At 39.6% G+C, this 21,116-nt stretch overlaps 1 protein-coding gene across 8 annotated transcripts in view; it reads right to left on the bottom strand.

Annotated features, from left to right (window-relative positions):
- CFAP91 (cilia and flagella associated protein 91) overlaps positions 1–21,116 on the bottom strand; it is a 139,647-nt gene that overhangs the window by 33,719 nt on the left and 84,812 nt on the right. For 7 of the 8 annotated variants that reach the window (XR_009008245.1, XM_007181870.2, XM_057545963.1 and 4 more), the window contains 6 exons: positions 17,538–17,654; positions 16,013–16,084; positions 14,684–14,830; positions 11,889–12,110; positions 7,789–7,937; positions 7,138–7,229 (listed from right to left, as the gene is read on the bottom strand). Coding sequence is in view for 7 of the 8 variants with exons in the window: in XM_007181870.2 (XP_007181932.2) it covers positions 7,138–7,229; positions 7,789–7,937; positions 11,889–12,110; positions 14,684–14,830; positions 16,013–16,084; positions 17,538–17,654 (799 nt within the window). In the remaining variant the exon portion in view is untranslated. Of the gene's footprint in view, positions 1–7,137; positions 7,230–7,788; positions 7,938–11,863; positions 12,111–14,683; positions 14,831–16,012; positions 16,085–17,537; positions 17,655–21,116 lie in introns of those variants that run through there. The other variant, XM_057545967.1, reaches the window with a different exon arrangement.

The raw sequence follows: 21,116 nt of genomic DNA on the forward strand, positions 1-21,116 counted from the left end.
GAACACGTATTCCAAAAGCAGCAGAATACACATTCTTTGCAAGTGCACATGAAACATTCTCCAGGATAAATTACATGCTAGGCCACAAATTTAAGAAAATTGAAATCTTATCAAGCATCTTTTCTGATCACAGCTCTATGAGACTAGAAACCAACTACAAGAAAAAACAGCAAAAAAACATGTGGAGGCCAAACAATATGTCACTAAACAACCAATGGATCACTGAAGGGATCACTGAAGAAATCAAAGAAGAAATTTTAAAAAAATACATGGAGACAAATGAAATGAAAAATGCAGTGATCTGAAATCTCTGGGATGCAGCAAAAGCAGCTCTAAGAGGAAAGTTTATAGTGATACAGGCCTACTTCAGGAAAGAAAAGTCTCAAATAAAGAACCTAACCTTACACCTACAGCAACTAGAAAAAGAAGAACAAACAAAAGTTAGTAGAAGGAAAGAAATCATAAAGATCCGTGCAGAAATAAATAAAATAGAGCCTATTTCTAAAAAAGTAGAAAAGATTAATGAAACTACGAGCTGTTTCTTTGCAAAGATAAACAAAATTGATAAATCCTTTATGCAACTCATCAAGAAAAAAAGAAAGGGCCCAAGTAAATAACATCAGAAAAGAGAAAGGGAAGCAACTATATGGCAATAAAATGGACAACCTGGAAGAAATGGACAGATTCTTAGAAAGGTATAACCTTCCAATACTGAACCAGGAAGAAATAGAAAATATAAACAGACCAATCATAAGTAATGAAATTGAAAATGTAATTAAAAATCTTCCAAGAAACAAAAGTCCAGGACCAGATGGCTTCACAGGTGAAGTCTATCAAACATTTAGAGAAGAGCTAACACCCATCCTTCTCAAACTCTTCCAAAAAATTGCAGAGGGAGAAACACTCCCAAGATTATTCTACAAGGCCACCATCACCCTGATACCAAAACCAGAGAAAGATGTCACAAAGAAAGAAAACTACAGGCCAATATCACTGATGAACATAGATGCAAAAATCCTCAACAAAATACTAGCAATCAGAATCCAACAACACATTAAAAGGATCATACACAATGATCAAGTGGTATTTATCCCAGGGAAACAAGGATTCTTCAATATTATGCAGATCAATCAATGTGATACACCATATTAACAAATTAAAGAATAAAAACCATATGATCATCGCAATAGATGCAGAAAAAGCTTTTGACAAAATTCAACACCATTTATGATAAAAACTCTCCAGAAAATGGGCATAGAGGGAACCTATCTCAACATAATAAAGGCCACATATGACAAACCCACAGCAAACATTCTCAATGGTGAAAAACTGAAAGCATTTCCTCTAAAATCAGGAAAAAGACAAGGATGTCCACTCTTACCACTATTATTCAACATAGTTTTGGAAGTCCTATAGCCATGGCCATCAGAGAAAAAAAACACAAATTAGAAAAGAAAAAAAACTGTCACTGTTTGCAGATGACATGATAATATACCTAAAAAATTCTAAAGATGCCACCAGAAAACTACTAGAGCTAATCAATGAATTTGGTAAAGTTACAGGATACAAAACCAATACACAGAAATCTCTTGCATTCCTATACACTAACAACGAATGATCAGAAAGAGAAATTAAGGAAACAATCCCATTTACCACTGCAACAAAAAGAATAAAATACCTAGGAATAAACCTACGTAAGGAGGCAAAAGACCTGTACACAGAAAACTATAAAACACTGATGAAAAAAATCAAAGATGACACAAACATGCAAAGTTATACCATGTTCTTGGATTGGAAGAATCAATATTGTGAAAATGACTATACTACCCAAAGCAATCTACAGATTCAATGCAATCCCTATCAAATTACCACTGGCATTTTTCACAGAATTAGAACAAAAAATTTTACAATTTGTATGGAAACACAAAAGACCCTGAACAGCCAAAGCAATCCTGAGAACAAAAAACAAAGCTGGAGGAATCAGGCTCCCCAACTTCAGACTATACTACAAAACTACAGTAATCAAGACAATATGGTACTGGCACAAAACCAGAAATATAGATCAATGGAACAGGATAGAAAGCCCAGAGATAAACCCAGGCACTTATGGTAAATTAATCTATGACACAGGAGGTGAGGATATACAATGGAGAAAAGACAGTCTCTTCAATAAGTGGTGTTGTGAAAAGTGGACAGCTACATGTAAAAGAACGAAATTAGAACATTCTCTAACACCATACATAAGAATAAACTCAAAATGGATTAAAGACCTAGAATGTAAGAGCGGATACTATAAAACTCCTAGAGGAAAACAAACAGAATACTCTTTGACATAAATCACAGCAATATCTTTTTGGATCCACATCCTAGATTAATGAAAATAAAAACAAACATTAAAAAATGGGACATAATTAAACTCAAAAGCTTTTGCTTTTTGAGCACAGGAAACCATAAAAAAAAAAGACAACCCACAGAATGGGAGAAAATATTTGCAAACGAAGCAACTGACAAGGGATTAATCTCCAAAATATACAAACTGCTCATGCAGCTCAATATTTTAAAAAACCCAATCAAAAAATGGGCAGAAGATCTAAATACACATTTCTCCAAAGAAGACATATGGATGGCCAAAAAGTAGATGAAAATATGCTCAACATCACTAATTATTAGAGAAATGCAAATCAAAACTACAATGAGGTACCACCTCACACCAGAATGGCCAGAATGGCCATCATCAAAAAGTCTACAAACAACAAATGCTGGAGAGGGTGTGGAGAAAAGGGAACCCTCCTACACTGTTGGTGGGAATTTAAATTGGTACAGCCCCTATGGAGAACAGTATGGAGGTTCCTTAAAAAAATAAAAATAGAACTACCATATGACCCAGAAATCCCACTCCTGGGCATATATCTGGAGACAACCACAATTCAAAAAGATACATGCACCCCAATGTTCATTGCAACACTATTTACAACAGTGAAGACACTGAAGCAACCTAAATGTCCATTGACAGAGGAATGGATAAAGAACATGTGGTACATATATACAATGGAATACTACTCAGCCATAAAAAAAATGCCATATTCAGAAACATGGCATTATCATACTAACTGAAGATTATCATACTAACTGAAGTAAGTCAGACAAATACAAATACCATATGATATCCCTTATATGTGGACTATAAAAAAAATGATACAAATGAACTTCTTTACAAAACAGAAACAGACTCAAACTTGAAAAACAAAGTTATGGTTACCAAAGGGGAAAGATGGTGGTGGGGGGGATAAATTAGGAGTTTGGGATTAACACACTACTATATATAAAATAGCTAACCAACAAGGATCTACTGTATAGCACAGAGAAATCTACTCAATATTCTGTAATAACCTATATGGGGGAAGAATCTGAAAAAGAATGGATATTTGTATATGTATAACTAAATTACCTTGGTGTACACCTGAAACTAACACAACGGTGTAAATCAACTATATTCTAATATAAAATAAAAATTTAAAAAACAAACTGAAGAATAAAAGCCATACGATCATCACAATAGATGCAGAAAAAGCTTTTGACAAAATTCAACATCCATTTATGATAAAAAGCCTCCTCCACAAAGTGGGTGTAGAGGGAACATACGTCAACATAATAAAGGCCATATATGAATTAAATGAAAAATGAATTAAACACCTAAATGTAAGACCAGAAAGCATAAAACTCCTAGAAGAAAACACAGGCAGAACACACTGACATAAATTGTAGCAATATTTTTTGGCTCTGTCTCCTAAGGCAAAGGAAACAAAAGCAAAAATAAATAAATGGGACCTAATTAAACTTAAAAGCTTTTTGCATAGCAAAGGAAATCACTGACAAAATGAAAAGACAACCTACTGAATGGGAGAAATATTTGCAAATGATAAGACCAATAAAGTTATCCAAAATATATAAATAGCTCATACAACTCAACATCAGAAAAATAAACCCAGTTAAAAAATGGGCAGACGATTTGAATAAACTTTTTTTTTTGGCCATGGCATGTGAGATCTTAGTTCCCCAACCAGGGATCAAACTCACACCCCCTCCAGTGGGAGTGCAGAGTCTTAACCACTGGACTGCCAGGGAAGTCCCTTGAATAAACATTTTTTTAAAAAGAAGACATACAGATGGCCAACAGGCACATGTAAAGATGCTCAACATTGCTAATCATCAGAGAAATGCAAATGAAACCCACAGTGAGATATCACCTCACACCTGTCAGAAGGGCTATCATCAAAAAGACCACAAATAACAAATGCTGGAGAGGGTGTGGAGAAAAGGGAACCCTCATGCAATGTCAGTGGGAATGTAAATTGATGCAACCACTTTGGAGAACAGAATGGAGGTTCCTCAAAAAAGTAAAAATAGAACTACCATACGACCCAGCAGTCCCACTCCTGGGTATATATCTGAAGAAATGAAAATACTAATTGGAGAAGATACATGTACCCCAATGTTCATAGCAGCATTATTTACAATAACCAAGAAATGGAAGCAACCTAAGCGTCCATTAATAGAGGAATGGATAAAAAGACATGGTGTGTGTGTGTTTACACACACACACACACACACACACAATGGAATACTACCTAGCCATAAACAGAATGAAATTTTGCCATTTGCAACAACATGGATCAACCTGGAAGGTATTATGCTTCGTGAAGTAAGTCAGACAGAGAAAGACAAATACTGTATGTTTTCACTACACGTGGAATCTAACAAATCAAACAAACAAATGAATTTAACAAAGCAGAAACAGATCCACAAATATAGAGAACAAACTAGTGGTTACCAGTGAGGAACGGGGAAGTTGGGAGGGGCAAGATAGGGGTAGGGGATTAAGAGGTACAAACTACCACATATAAAATAAATAAGCTACAAGGATATATTGTACAGCACAGGGAATATAGCCAAAATTTTATAATAACTTTAAATGGAGTATAATCTGTAAAATTTTAAATCACTGTGTTGTACACCTGAAACTAATATAATGTTATAAATCAACTAGACCTCAATAAAAAAAATTTTTTTAAATTCATCCAAATAAAAATTAATAATGAGATATCTCAAACAGTCTGTATGTAATATTACTTAATTTGGGGTAAAGAGTATCTATAACATGGATGAAAATGAAATATTCATCCATGGATTCATGGATTCATCCATGGATAAGTGGATGTCTTATTTGGAAAGAGAAGCAAAAGGCCCTAGTGTGTGCTCCCTGTCTAGGTGGCTTTCTTCATTTGGGCTACATCCACGCAAAGGGAAGAAGTTAGGACTTGCCCAGCTTGCCCACAGACAAGTCCCACTGATTCCTTTACATCTTGTGCCCGCTCCAGCTCCTTCCCCTCAGAGCCAGGAGAAGCTGGGGAGGGGGTCACAAACTAGTAACTATTAAACAGAGGATTTCCCCCCCTCCTTCAATTCCCTCAGGTGGAACTGATCTGAAGCAGGTTGGCCTCACCTTGGACAGAGGAGAAGGAGAAAGGAGTTGCATATTTTCTTAAGGATCTAGAAAACATAAGATCCCTTTTATAATGTGATACAAAAATATTATTTGATTTAATTTAACAAAATAAATTTTGTTGGTAGAGGCACTATCATACACTGTTGATGGGAGTATGAATTAGAACAATCTTTTTGTGGGGGCAGTTTGGTGGTATCTATCAAAATATGAAACACACCTTATTTCCAGCACTGTACTGCTAGGAGTTCACTCTCAGAAGCATGACCAGAGTGTTCACTGCTATTTACAGGAAAACACACTGGGAACAAACTAGATGCTGATTGCTCGGGTGGGTACTGGTTTAAAAATTAAAGTACAGTCATGTAATGGGAAAACAAGATACTTCTTTGTTCTCGTCCAATGCATTAGAACTACCATTCCTTTCTCACTGGTTACGTGATCTTAAATATTAACACTTCTCTTAAACCTGTCTAGAATTCCCCTGCAAACTCTAAAGCCTCCCAAGCTCTTATTTCACTTAAATATTAATCTTCCGGTTGCATCCTTCCCTCTGGGATCAGGACTGTCACCAAGAGTCTGAAAGCTCCGGAAGAACACTGTTTTTAAAAACATATTTTTTTCTCCTTCTCTATTGACTAAAAGCATCAATCTTTAAAAACATGCCACTTTTGGCAAATGATAAGTGAGGATATTTATACTGAGATCAGTCCTGGCAGGAACAGGAGATATTGTGACTCAGGCAGAGCTGCAGAGTCAATTTAGGTCTGTCAGGCTTCCCAGCTTTTCAACACCTGCCTTGCACGTGCCCTGCCTGCAAAAGGCTACTACAGTTGGAAAACCCTGTATATTCTCAACATTTGCTTTATATTGAAAAAAAATCAAATTACAAAATACAAACTTATGGTTACCAAAGGGGAAAGAGGTGGGGGAGGGATAAATTAGGAGTATGGGATTAACATATACACGCAAGTATATATAAAACAGATAAATAACAACAATTCACTGTATAGCCTGGGGAACAAAATTCAGTATCTTGTAATAACCTACAGTGGAAAAGAATTAGAAGATATAGATATAGATATATAGATATAGATATAAACTGAATCACTTTGCTGTACACCTGAAACTAACATAATATTGTAAATCAACTATATTTCAATAAAAACCAAACCAAACCAAAACAACAACAAAAACCAAAATACACCTCTTCTGGGAACTTGGGAACTGCCTCTCTCTTTTTTTTTTTAAATTGGAGTGTAGTTGCTTTACAATGGTGTGTTAGTTTCTACTGTAGAAAAAGTGAATCAGCTATATGTATACATACATACCCTCCCTCTCGAGCCTCCCTCCTACCACCACCCCTCCATCCCACCCCTCAGGAACCGCCTCTTCAAGAAGGTTTGGATTTTGACGCTCCGTCAAACTTATTAGAACTGCACCCATCCATACTAGAGGTGATTATATTCTGCAGTCAGACAGCATCGAGAGAACCTGACAACTCTGAAATAAGAAAATTCAGTGATTCTTCTTCAGAATTTTCCCCGTACCTCTGCTCAGTTTTAAATCTCTGGAATTGAAAATAGTTTCTATCTTTAAAAAGATCATCACGTGAAGCATTTACATTGGCTTACCCTTTTCTTTGACAAAGTCCTTTTGCAACTCTGGGATCAGGAAACTATAAACCAACTCGGCAACAATCTCCTCTGACTGAAGCTGAGTTCGACTGAAAAATAAAAAACAAATTAAACGAGTATTTCCTTTGTTGCCTTACTTGAGCTGCTGATTTATAGTTGGATCCTCCTTGTTTGTGTAAGGAACTCCACTGCTCAAATCCCACCACTGCCTTTTCCTTAAGTGATCTGAAATAGCACATTCCTGGTGAGTTTGGTTAACTCCATGGAAAATCCAAATTTGTCCTTCACTTACCCTGCCTACCAGGAAGGGAGTGTTAGAGATACAACTTATAAATGGAAGCCAGAAACCCTGTGGTGATGTCCAAGTAAAATTGGACATACTTATTCACATTGCTTTCATGCTTTGCGGTATTCTAAAAGTAAGAAATATGAAAGTGCTCCAGGCTGCAGAGGATAACTGAAAATTCTATTCCCAATGCTCTTACCATACAAAGGTACAGGCCTGCTGGCTGCTGCCAAAACAATGCATACTGAAGCATGAGTTATATATTTGTTTCTCCTTGGTGGTGAAATCTTAAGCTCTTGAAAAATACATATGAGTAACAGCAAAAGGCTGTCCATCCCACCATCTGTCCCCTTGGTACACACCGGCTTTCCATTTCATAAGCAATGTCATTGATTTCCTCAGCCATCTTCTCTATTTCTGCCCTGGCTTGTTCTTCTGCAGTATTCTCTTCAGTGTTCAGTATTATATCCTCCAGATAGGAAGTTACAGTACTTTGGTGAACTTTAATTACCTGCAAAACCCCAAAATACTCCAGTTACTCAGAACAGGAATGCTACTACCGTACACAAGAAAAATGCATGAACATTGGTTGACTTTTTTAGCACATCTACTTCATTCATCAGTAGTCCCCTCATTCATTATTCTTTTTTTTAAAACTATAGATGGTCTGTTTCTAATCCACCTATCTACCCACTCTGGGCAGCCCCTACCTATCTGGCTCATTTTAGAATTACGGGGTGGGCAATACAACACTGCAGAAAGATCGTGGGCTTGAGTCAATAACCCTGTTTTGGATCCTGGCTTTGTTCTTACCAGCAATGTAATTTGGTCAAGCTACCTAACTGTGGCAGAGACTAAGATGTATTACACAATGTCCTTTCTTTATTCCTCTTAAAGGATTCTTACAGGGAAAGACGTAGCTTTTTTTTTTTTTTCTCTCTTTTCATTTCTCATTTCATGGGGACAAAATGCATCAGTCATCTTAAACTGTCATGAGGGTCACACCCAAGGGACAGAAAAGCAGGAAGCTAGGATCCTGGGTCTCTGGTGAATTTTTTTAACTATTTTTTCAGCCCTGGACTGCTTCTTTTTAAAGTTTTCTTGAAAGAATACAGAATATACATTTAGAAAAGTGCAGAACAAGGAGATCAGCTCAGTGCTTTGTGACCACCTAGAGGGGTGGGATAGGGAGGGTGGGAGGGAGGGAGATGCAAGAGGGAAGAGATATGGGAACATATGTATATGTATAACTGATTTACTTTGTTATAAAGCAGAAACTAACACACCATTGTAAAGCAATTATACTCCAATAAAGATGTTAAAAAAAAAAAAAGAGGGGCTTCCCTGGTGGCGCAGTGGTTGAGAATCTGCCTGCCGATGCAGGGGACACGGGTTCGAGCCCTGGTCTGGGAAGATCCCACATGCCGTGGAGCAACTAGGCCCGTGAGCCACAGCTACTGAGCCTGCGCGTCTGGAGCCTGTGCTCCACAACAAGAGAGGCCGCGATAGTGAGAGGCCCACGCACCGCGATGAAGCGTGGCCCCCGCTTGCCGCAACTGGAGAAAGCCCTCGCACAGAAACGAAGACCCAACACAGCCAAAAATAAAAATAAATAAATAATTTAAAAAAAGAAAAGAAAAGTGCAGAGCGCATAAATGTACAGTGCAATGAATGAGGGTCAAGCCACTGCTAGGATCCCAGAGGTCACTGTGAATTCTACCTGACCACAGACCCTTCACACGCTCATGAGTTGATGGTAAAGACTTCCTATTCTTTAGAGTTTTGCTCCCTAAGTCAACCATAAATAATAGTTTAGCTTTACCTGTTTTACAGGTAGATACCAAGGAAGTATCACAAGCATCAAGGGTGTCATACTTAGTTTTGTATGCATTCTGTCTCAACAGATTTTGAGCTTTGGGGGAAGGGCGCTTTTTATTTAATGTGTGAGTATTTCTTTGTATCTGAGATAATGCTTGGGACTCAGTAACAACTCAGTGCCTGCTTCTTGACTGGCACTGTAGCAGGACTCTGAATATGAAATGTTTACTGAATATCTACCTGTAAAACACCAAGTCCATAACCTTGAATCCCTATGCCTTCCTTATTGGCGAGACCCAATGACCAGTTCAATACAGTTCAACCGAACAACCAACCAACCAAAATATATTTTCTCGAAGTCTGTTACGTGCAGAGGGCTACGCTGGTGCTGTGGAAGGCACGTGCCTGCTCCCATGCAGAGGAGACTCCTGCTCCATGGGGACCACAGACATTCAGGAAACAAGTCACACCTAGATGGAACGGTTAGACAGTTGCGTCTTGTAATAGTTCAGAGGTGGAAAGTTTAATGTGGGTCACCTCTAGTAATACATGTACTTGTGTGTTTACATATATCTTTATAAATGTGTATGTTTCTGGACACATTTGTGCTTGTATGTGCATAAGTGAGTAAGGAAACATGGGTGGCTATATGTGTGTACCTCCCATCTTTGCTAATATTGTGCATGTGGGCTTATGTTTGTGAGTGTGTCTTAACTTATAGATGTGCAAAAGTGTGTATGTGTTTAAAATATGAGTCTATGACTTTCTGTATCTATGATTCTCAATATCTACATGTTATTTTTCTGGAAATTTACTCATGTGTACGTTTCTTGGTTTTGGTATATTTATGTGCAAGCATATTTATCTTTAAGAGGGTCATATGATGGGAGATAGGGAATTTAAATGATGCTGGGGTCCAGAGATGGATACATTTTTTACATAAATGATCCTTAAATCAGGCTGGAAGGGTCATCTTAACCCTTTCTTGCCCTTCCTAGACATGCTGACATTTCCTGGGATCATTCCCACTTAAAAGATAACTTCCTAGAAGCCTTTCACCAGCTTCCTCCTTTCCGTGTTTCTGAGTATAGTGGTTCCTCTGTCTCTTTCCTTTTATTCTCACTCCCAACTGGTTCTTCCCATCCCAGCTGGTTTTTCCTTAGTGATATTAGGTAGAGGATAGTAAATTCTGGTTTGCTAAAAATTTCTACATTTCAGTAACTTTTTAAGAAAAAATGTGTTAGGATGGTAGGAAGCTAGAATATGAATTATTATTATAGGCTGTATGACACTACAGTTAAAAAGCTTTAACCCAAAACTTTTTTAAGCTGTATAGAGGATGGGAAATCTGTTTAATTTTAATCAATTTCTTATCTGAAAAAACACACACCAAATACTATTCAGGGGTCAATCCTAATTCCATGGGAATTGGGTAAATCCTTTGAATCCCAGATCAAATAAGAAGACCCCAACTTGACATAGCATTTTTTTTTTTTTTAACCTGAGGAGCTCAAAACTATCCACATATATTAATACAATTCAGACAGCCTCTTAGATAGGAATTTTTTTAAGTTCCAGGTTGGCTTTTTTCTGCCTTTCCCATCTGGCCCACATCTGACGCAAGGGAAACTCACACAGCCTTTGCCTTCACATATTCTGGGTGTTCTGGCCGCCCCTGCAGCCTCTTCTGTGCCCACCTCCCCTCAGCCTGCCCAGCCCCCTCCTCTCCATTCCGGGGGTGAGACGCCCTAACTGAAAGAATACACATCAAGCTCTCCAAGAAAGGGGAAGTACTCGTCCCCACCTCTGGGTGTGATTTTTGGGGGGAATTAGTCACAGCACAGCTCCCTTTAAAGAAATCTTCCTCACAAATCCCCTCCAGTTTTAACACTTGAGCTTTTGTATACTTGATGAGGGTGAGAGTGCTTTGAGATAGTACTGGTTCCTCAGATTTCCTCTGAGTTTGCATCTTGGTCACTTTGGAATTTCACATCTGTTGGGTCTTGGTCAGAATTCTGATTTACCAGCCTGGCATTCCTAATTCCCAAGATTGTATCTTTAGTCAAAATCTCTCTTCTAAACTCCATCTTGTATATCCATCTGCTGAAATGACACCTCCACTAAGATGTCTCAAACTTAATATAAATCAAGCTCTTCATTCCACTCCTGCCCCTAAACCTATTCCACCCTCAGCTTTCCCGCCTCAGAAAATAGAACCACCATCTCCCCACTCACTGACACCAGAAACTGGACATCATACTTGACTTTACCCCATTTCTCACTCTGGCCTGAGTTACTTCATCAGCCTCCTTCCAGGTCTCCTTGTTTCCACCCTGTCCTCCCTACAACATGTTCACACAGCAAAGCAGAGTGACTTCTTCAAAATATGTCACCGGGCCCCATTTGTTTCCTTCATGAAACTTAACACATTTTCTGATCCTACACTTATTTGCATGTTATATAGGATATAAGCACCAGGAGAGAAGGGGCCACACCTGGTTTTTCCCTCCAAAGTACCCCACAATGCCTTTGCACAGTGCTGGGCATATCATAGGAACTCGATACGTTATTTGTTGAAGACAATGAAAAACAAAAAACGAAAGTCATTTCATATCATACGTTTCCTGGCAACGTCCCCACTCGCCTCCTTAAATATCTGGTCCTCCTCCTGCAGGCGCCTCTCTTCCACCTGGCGCCGGCCACTCTCTTCGGCTTCACGCATCCTGCGCTGCCGCTCGGCCAGCATGGCCAGGGCGTGGACCCTCCTCTCCTCCTGCAGTCTCACCAGCTCTTTGGACAGGAAGTCAAACATGTCTGCCAGCACCCATCCTTCCAGTCCGGCCAAATGGTTTTCAACCAGTGACACCTGGAAAATAATAATATAACTATGAGGATACAGATTCCACTAAGAATGGTGATTTATGAGGAGGGATGCTGGATTATCCTTGACAGTCACTTCACTTTCAGAATGCACTTAGTTTTTATTAGGACTGTTATCTCCAGACTGGCCCCAACCCAAGGGTTTTACTAGGAAAACTTATGATACAAACTTAGACTTGAGAAAGTAGATTGCTCAGTCAGTCACTGCTGGATGATAGTCTTCAAATTATAAAGAGGAGTTAGCAAAACATTTGTTAGTGTCCACACAGAATTTTTTTTTCTTTCAATTTTATCCAGAAGGTAGAGTGCTTGGGTCTCCCCAGACATGAAGGGAAATGTCAAGGTTTTTATTAAAAGATAATATTGGAGTTCAAAAAAATAGAATCTCTTAAAAATTCACTCATGATACCTTTTAATTTTTCAATGCTTTGTCCTTTAACACAAGTTTGGGGAATTTTAAGATCTTCAGTAACATGAAAGTAGAAAACCTTAGTACTTTTTATTCATTTAAATAATTTCAAAGTCATTAAGAACTATCTTTGAAACAGAGCAGGAAACAAGCCTACATGTCTGTGTAATCACTGAGGTAAAATAGGGGCCTAGAGTTCTTGGCCAGGAGTAAGCCACAGTATCTATTTATGGATGTCTCTGTGCTGGCTTCGGCACAGGAGGAATAAAAGTGAGAAGATTGTACTGTGTTCCTGCTCCTATCCTCAGGGATAAGGGGGAAAGGCTCTTCTCCCAGGCACTTGCTGCTCTCACACTGACGGTTCTCCCTCAATATGAGAGAAGGAGAAAATGAGAGGATCAGCATTGCTGTAGGTACCTGTGGGGTGCCCACTCCCCCAGATGCCTGCATCTTACTGGTGTATCCAGACAGCTGAAGGTAAGCAGGGCGAGTCTGTGGCTATGTGACAGTTCTTCCCATTAATTCCTCCCTTAGCTCTTAGCTGTCATGATGTCTATCAAGTATTTATCCACTAAATGAGGTAGATGGGTTGAAAATCCTGGATTGTCTTAGCTGTAGCTGCTGAAGTCTATAATCAGAAACCCTGAAGGGGCCAAGGAGGGCATTTTTCCATCCAGGTCCTGGGTATTCTGCTGCCAGGGCATTCTGCTCCCTATCTGAACAGAAGTGCAGCCCGTCTCCATCATTCCCAGGGCTCCAGGATGCCCAGATTTAGAGACTCCGGTGTCTGCATTCTCCTCTTCTTTCTCTGGTTCCTCTGCTGGGTCTCACAGTCTGTGGCTTTCTTCCTCCCTCCCTGCAAACCAGCTCCCATCACTCAGAGACCATCCCCAGTCCTGCTGTCACGTAAAAGGAATAAAGTGGTGCTCATTTCCGAGCTGCTTCACATTTGTGCCTAATTCACAAAACAAGAGTTACATTTGTTACTAAAGGTGGGTCATGTTAGCTTCGACGTAAGTTTACTTTCTTTTTGTTTGGCCGTACTGCGCAGCATGTGGTATCTTAGTTCCCCAACCAGGGATCGAACCCATGCCCCCCTGCATTGGAAGTGTGGAGTCTTAACCACTCCACCGCCAGGGAAGTCCCAAATTTACTTTCTTGTAACACTAAACTCTGTGCAAATTGGTTCTTTTTCATTTTGATTTACAGATAAGTGGGACAGATAGTAAAAGTGTATCTAGGGCTTCCCCGGTGGCGCAGTGGTTGAGTCTGCCTGCCAATGCAGGGGACACGGGTTCGAGCCCTGGTCTGGGAGGATCCCACATACCGCGGAGCAACTAGGCCCGTGAGCCACAATTACTGAGCCTGCGAGTCTGGAGCCTGTGCTCCGCAACAAGAGAGGCCGCGATAGTGAGAGGCCCGCGCACCGCGATGAAGAGTGGCCCCCACTTGCCGCAACTAGAGAAAGCCCTTGCACAGAAACGAAGACCCAACACAGCCAAAAATAAATAAATAAAATTAAAAGTATGTGTCACATTTTAACAAAAACAAAAAAAAAGTGTATACTGTAGTCAACAACATTAAATACTATGTGTATATAGACAAATGCCAGAAGAAAGTAGGAAACACATTTACAGTGGTCGAGTTAGAGCTGCAATTAGCAGCTACTGTCAGTCACACAGAGCTCAGATGACCCGGTGAAAGTCACAGAATATCATATTAACATATTTAATATGCAGTTTAAGGAGCATGAGCTATGTACAGCTCCAAAACTCATAAATGAGTGTGGATAGTTTTTAAAATCCCATTTCTCATTTTCTTATTGCTTTAATTACTTATTCATTCTGCTAAGCTCCCACTGAAATATAATAGAGTCACCAAATATTTAAGAAAGATTGGAAGAGAAAACCTTTTAAAAATGTGGGGTTTTTTTCTTTTCTTTTTGCAAATAAAAAACTAAGAGCAGACTCAATTCAGGGAGGGCACAGCCCGTTCAAATTCTGGACTGCAGCACCACTGATGAAAAATGCTGGGCTTGTGGGGGGTGTTTCTTTTTCCTCACATCATTTATTGTTACTATAATGTTGCTTGTAGAATAATAAAAATCAAGGGCGAAAATGGGACAAGAAAAGGAGAGGAAAGGAAAGAACCTTGTGCTCGTGCAAGTTCCTCTGTCGCTGCAAGGCCAGGGTCACCTGCTTCTCGGCTTTCTTCACCAGCCTGTCCTCTTCCTGCAGTGCGTGGCTGGTGCGCAGCTCCTGGATCAACTCCAGCCGCTTCTCTTTCCCTTCAAACATCTGTGTCAAATCAGATCAGAGAGAGACTTGCAAATCAGCATCCACTGTGCCAGGCACGAGGCCTCGCAGGCAGTGACCTGTGAGGCGCTTGTGAGCAGAGGGTTCTGTTCTGCCTTTCGGGGCCACAGAGCAGGTGTGCGCCACAGGGCTAGCGGTCAGCCCTCTTTTCTGCACCTTCAGCGGCTCAGGCAGAGAAGGAGCTTAGCTATAGGTTAGTTATTGACTCAGTTTCTTAAAATGCCTCTCAAAGACAAGGTGACAACTATAGGGTCATGTTAAGAAACTAGAGCCTTCTCCTCATTTCCTCTGCTCCTTCCCTAAGAAGCCTGGGGGTGGTATTTTTCATGGTCATATCTTCTTTTCCGAGAGATTTGCCCCTCATCTGGAATACATGATCTGCCGTCTGAACCTAACTGCTGTGTTTCTCCTGGGGAAATATTGGCAGGAGGATAGAGAATAATGCTGAACACAGGATGCTCATCCAGCCTCCCTGGACTTACTCACCATAACTGAGTCTCTTAAGAGTTACAGCTGTCTGGGGAGAAAAAATGTTTCAGCTGAGGCTTTATATCAGTCCATTTTTAAACTGAAGTGTGAGCTTGCTCTAGTGGCACAAATAATCTGGCTAAAGCTTTTAGTCAGGAAGACCAGAGTTGAATCTGCTGGCAGTTAACATAATCCCTCTCAGACTCATATTACTCGCCTGTAAAATGGGTAATTGATACAAGAAAAAAAAAGAGCTGATATATGTAGAGCAAAGAATATATAATGTGAGCATATGGTAAGAGTTCAAAACTGTAGTTATTACTTAGCTATTTCATTTATTATTCAGGTATTGCTAGCTATATACAAACGCAGATAATTGTATTACAACTTTGTGGAAAATTAGAGAATCTACTTGTGATGTTTAGGGTCAAAATTCAGGTATGAAAATTGCTGGATTTAGCAATTCCAAGGAAGACATTAGCTTCACACTGCCTTGGTTACACTATAGCAAACAGCAGGCGGTCCTTTCTTGCCTTGTTACTGTGCCACTCGGGCAAACTATGGCAATGCAAGAGCATAGTTCCATAGGACAGCAGGGTGCAAGAGGCAATTCACCCCAAGGAACCAAGCACATATGTGTTTTGTAAATCTGTTCTCAAAGGAGAAGAACAGGGCCAGTGGTTGCACCCTACACACCATGTTCTGAACGACTCTGCCCCGGAGTAACTTTTGAAGGTAGATCACAGCCATTTCTATATCTTCTTCTTCCTAAAAGAACAAAGGGAGAACCAAGCAGCTTGAGAACAGCAGCAATCAGCATCAAATACTTTTTTGAAGATTTATATCAAGCAAAAGATTTATATCTAGCAAAAAGCTAGATGCCAGAAGGATTTAAAGAGAATAAAACATCATCCCTCTTTGAACATACAGGACTTTAAATGTTACTTACTGTATTGTTAAAATTCATTGTTATTTTTTCATGATAAATAAGATATTAATAAATTACATCAGAAGCAAAAAATTCACCCACTGTCATGGTATCCTTACAAATTAAGCCATTTTCATTTTTTCTATATTCCTTTCCAGCAAAATCTTTCTTGAAGAAGTAAGTATTGCTAATAACATCCCTTTTGCAATAGTATTTTCATGTTTTATCATGCGTAGACAAAGAATACAGCTGGTCTATATCAGTCGAAAATGAGGTGCTTTTCACAAGAATTTAGCTAAACTGGTAAAATAAGAATATAATGGATAAGATCAGCTATCTACAAAAATCACCTTAAATAAGTGTATGTCAAAAGCAGAAAGATCAGAGTCTGCAAATTTACTTAAAGCCCCTCTGATTGCAAAAGTAATCAACAGTGGAATCAGTGGCATTAACACTCGTGAATGACAACGTGTTAACCACAGGCAGTGGTCGGCACAAAGTCTAGAAAAGGGGAAACTGCCCAGAAGCACATCGTGTCCAGTCAGCAGGAGCATTCCAGTCCTTCCAGAGACATCAGAGCCATCGGAGGTGCTAGTGAGATCTCCCGTCAACTCCCCTCCCTCTGACAAAGCACAACAACCTTCTTGTACAATCTGGCTTCTTGTGAGAACTGCCCTGTATTGGGAGATAACAAGCTGACCTCCCAAGAGCAATATCCTGATATACCAGGCAGTTATAGTTCTCTCCGTAAAGTAACAAATTTGCATTGTGGCATCTCCAGCAGTTTCTTGTAGGTTTAGTCTGAGTCAGTCCTTTAAATCCTAACCAACTATGGAATGTTGACCAAACTGAGTCTGGGACCCTGTGAAGGTGAGGTACGGCCCTGGTCAGGGTGAACTCTCTGAGCCAGTCTTGATGACACCTCTGGTATTGCATTCCTCTCTAATTCCAGCTGTCATCAGCCACTTCCTCATGCGGGAAGACAGTTACAGTAACTGATCATCATTCGATCTTTTTTTTTATTTGACGTACATCAGAATTACCTTCTGATGCCTATTTTTCTTGGGAAGATTTTCTTCTTTGTGTTTTTATTCTTGAAAAGGATTGACTTTAGATTTCATTTCATTTTGCTTGTTTTTGTGTGTGCATTTGAAACATAAGGATAAAGGCAACATAAGTCAGATCTTGGGAAATGAACGCTGTTATGTTAGGTTTGTTTTTAACCCAAACTATCTGGAGAATAAACAGCAATACTGAATTTAGCTTTTCAAATAAAAGAAGCTTCAAACTTACATTGGAACTCAACTCCAAAGTTGGAGTTGGAAGTCGAGGTTGAGGTATTGGCTTTCTTTGAAGAAAACGCATTGGTTTCTTTGCTTCGAGGCCCTTATTCTTCTTTTCCAACAGTGCCTGAAATAACACACCAGTGAGTGTCATTTCTTACCTTTGTATTTTTTCCCACTACCAAATCTAGGCCACAGATCTGAGTATCAATCAAAAATAATTTTCTCTATGGCCATGCTAGGACGGTTTGAGAAAGTCCAAATCAGGGTGCACCTATGATATTCCCATGCATAAGTTAACCAGTGAACAAACATGAAACATATTCTAGGTGTATCCATTTTAATCAAAAGTTTTGGAGACTTTTAAACATTTTTTTTTTGAGTTTTTGAAAGGTTCTGTCATGTGTATATGCAAGCAAAACCCCCAACTCCTATTCTTCCACATGAGCTAATTTGCTGTTTTAAATGACTACCTGGGCAATAGAAAATTGTCCTGTGTAAGTAAATGACTGAAATATTTAGTATGTTTTGTTGTTATGGGGGAACTAAGGGGCATTAAATGGCAATTATCTCAGAGTGAAGAGAGCTTTACTTTGGGCTTGAAGGCCTACACATCAAGATTTTTCAACATGGTTCCTTGTGGAACAGTGTATGTGTTTCTGTTTAAACATGCACTTTATTTTCTTACTTTTGACCATCAAAAATCCTGCCAAAATTATACATAAGATTTTGTTCATCAGTTCCATTTTCAGACATAGGGGGATACTTTTTAACTTAAAAGTATCAAAAATTCTGATCTCTGTGATTTTAAAATCACACTTTCATTACTTTTTCATCACATAATTTTTATATTATTTTTTCCATAAAAACACAAATAAGTGATAAAACACTTAAATAAGTGATAAAGCACTAAGCCAAGACTTGAAATTAATGAAAATATGAAAATTATGAGGAAAATTTGGAACCACATCCAATTATTGTGGTTATAACAGAGCATCCGAGTTTCCTGAAAATAAATGTGATGGCAAATATATATAATAGCTCTACGATAACCCAAACTAATGAATCAATAGGAAGCAGCAGCAGTTTAATAGTACAGTTTGCCCTTGAACAACATAGGTTTGAACTGCATGGATCCACTTATACATAGATTTTTTTCAACAAATATATTAGAAAAATTTGGGGAGATTTTTGACAATTTTTTAAAACTTGCAGGGCTTCCCTGGTGGCGCAGTGGTTGAGAATCTGCCTGCCAATGCAGGAGACACGGGTTCGAGCCCTGGTCTGGGAAGATCCCACATGCCACGGAGCAACTGGGCCCGTGAGCCACAACTACTGAGCCTGCGCGTCTGGAGCCTGTGCTCCGCAACAAGAGAGGCCGCAATAGTGAGAGGCCCGCGCACCACGATGAGGAGTGGCCCCCGCTTGCCGCAACTAGAGAAAGCCCTTGCACAGAAACGAAGACCCAACACAGCCATAAATAAATAAACTAATTAATTAGAAAAATAATAAAATAAATAAAATTAAAAACAAAACAAAACAAAACAAAAAACTTGCAGACAAACCACATAGCCCAGAAATATTGAAAAAGTTAGGTATGTCATGAATGCATAAAATATATGTAGATATTAGTCTATTTTATCATTTACTACCATAAAGTACACAAAATCTATAAAAAGTTAAAATTTATCAAAACTTATGCACATAAACACTTACAGACCATACATGGTGCCATTCAAAGTCAAAAGAAATGTAAACAAACGTAAAGCTGCAGTGTTAAACCATAACTGCATAAAAGTAACTAGTAGATTACTACTGTAATAATTTCATGACTACCTCTTATTGCTTCTGCTGTGAGCTCAAGTGTTGCTAGTATCCACTTAAAATGTAGGGTGACGCTAATCATCTATGAGTGAACAGTTCATCTCTCCAGTAAATTGCATGTCATGGTAACAGGTGATCTCTAGCAGTTCTTGTATATTCTTCATTGCGTTTAGTGCAATACCGTAAACCCTGAGTAACACCATGGGAGCCATACGAAGTGCCACTAGTGACGGTGGGAGTGCTCCCAAGAAGCAGAGAAAAGTCGTGACATTACAAGAAAAAGTTGAATTGCTTGATATGCACCATAAGTTGAGGTCTGCAGTTGCAGTTGCCCACCATTTCAAGATAAATGAATCCAGCGTAAGGACCATTGTGAAAAAAGAAAAAAATTCATGAAGCCATCACTGTAGCTACACCAGCAGATGTGAAAACCTTGCAATCTTTGCAAAATACCTTTTTATCGCATGTTGAAAATACAGCTTTCATGTGGGTGCAGGATGAAAGGCATACCTATAGACTGTAATATGATTCAAGAAAAAGTGAAGTCATTATAGGAGAACTTAAAGTAAAAGGAAGGTGAAGGATCTAAAACTGGAGAATTTAATGCCAGCAAAGGATGGTTTGATAGTTTTAGAAGGAGGTTTGGCTTAAAGCAAGGTAACAGGAGAAACAGCTTCTGCTGACCAAGAGGCAGAAGATATGTTCCCAGACACCACTAAGAAAATCATTGAGGAGAAAGGATATCTGCCTGAACAGGTTTTTAATGCAGATAAAAGTACCCTATTCTGGAAAACAATGCCACAAAAGACATTTATTAGTAAGGAAGAGAAGCGAGCACCAAGATTCAAGGCAGGAAGGGACAGGCTTACTCCACTGTTTTGTGCAAATGCAGCTGGGTTCTTATCAGGACTGCCCTGGGCTTCCCTGGTGGCGCAGTGGTTGAGAATCTGCCTGCCAATGCAGGGGACACGGGTTCGAGCCCTGGTCTGGGAAGATCCCACATGCCGCAGAGCAACTAGGCCCGTGAGCCACAATTACTGAGCCTGCGTGTCTGGAGCCTGTGCTCCACAACAAGAGAGGCCACGATGGTGAGAGGCCCACGCACCGCGATGAGGAGTGGCCCCCGCTTGCCACAACAAGAGAAAGCCCTCGCACAGAAACAAAGACCCAATGCAGCCATAAATAAATAAATAAATAAAAATTACAAAACAAAACAAAACAAAACAAAAAAGGACTGCCCTTATCTACAAAGCTGCTAACCCTCCAGCCTTGAAGGGAAAAGATAATCATCAGCTGCCAATCTTTTGGTTGTAAAAGAAGGCCTGGATGTAAAAGAGGCCCTTTTTCTGGATTGGTTCCATTAATGCGTTGTCCATGAAGTCAGGAAGTACCTTGCCGGTAAGGGACTGCCTTTTAAAGCTCTTTTGCTATTGGACAACATCCCTGGCCACCCAGAACCCCATGAGTTCAACACCAAAGGCGTCAAAGTGATCTACTTGCCCCCAAACACAATGGCTGTAATTTAGCCTCTAGACCAGGGGGTGATAAGGACCTTTATGGCTCATTACACATGGTACTCTGTGGAAAGGATTGTCAGTGCTATGGAGGAGAACCCTGATAGAACACCACAAAAGTCCAGAAGGATTACACCATTGAAGATGCCATCATTGTTACAGAAAAAAACTGTGAGAGCCATTGAGCCCGAAACAATAAATTCCTGCTGGAGAAAACTGTGTCCAGATGTTATGCATGACTTTACAGGATT

Source organism: Balaenoptera acutorostrata, chromosome 4 (assembly GCF_949987535.1).
Source record: "Balaenoptera acutorostrata chromosome 4, mBalAcu1.1, whole genome shotgun sequence".
NCBI classification, from domain to species: domain Eukaryota; kingdom Metazoa; phylum Chordata; class Mammalia; order Artiodactyla; family Balaenopteridae; genus Balaenoptera; species Balaenoptera acutorostrata.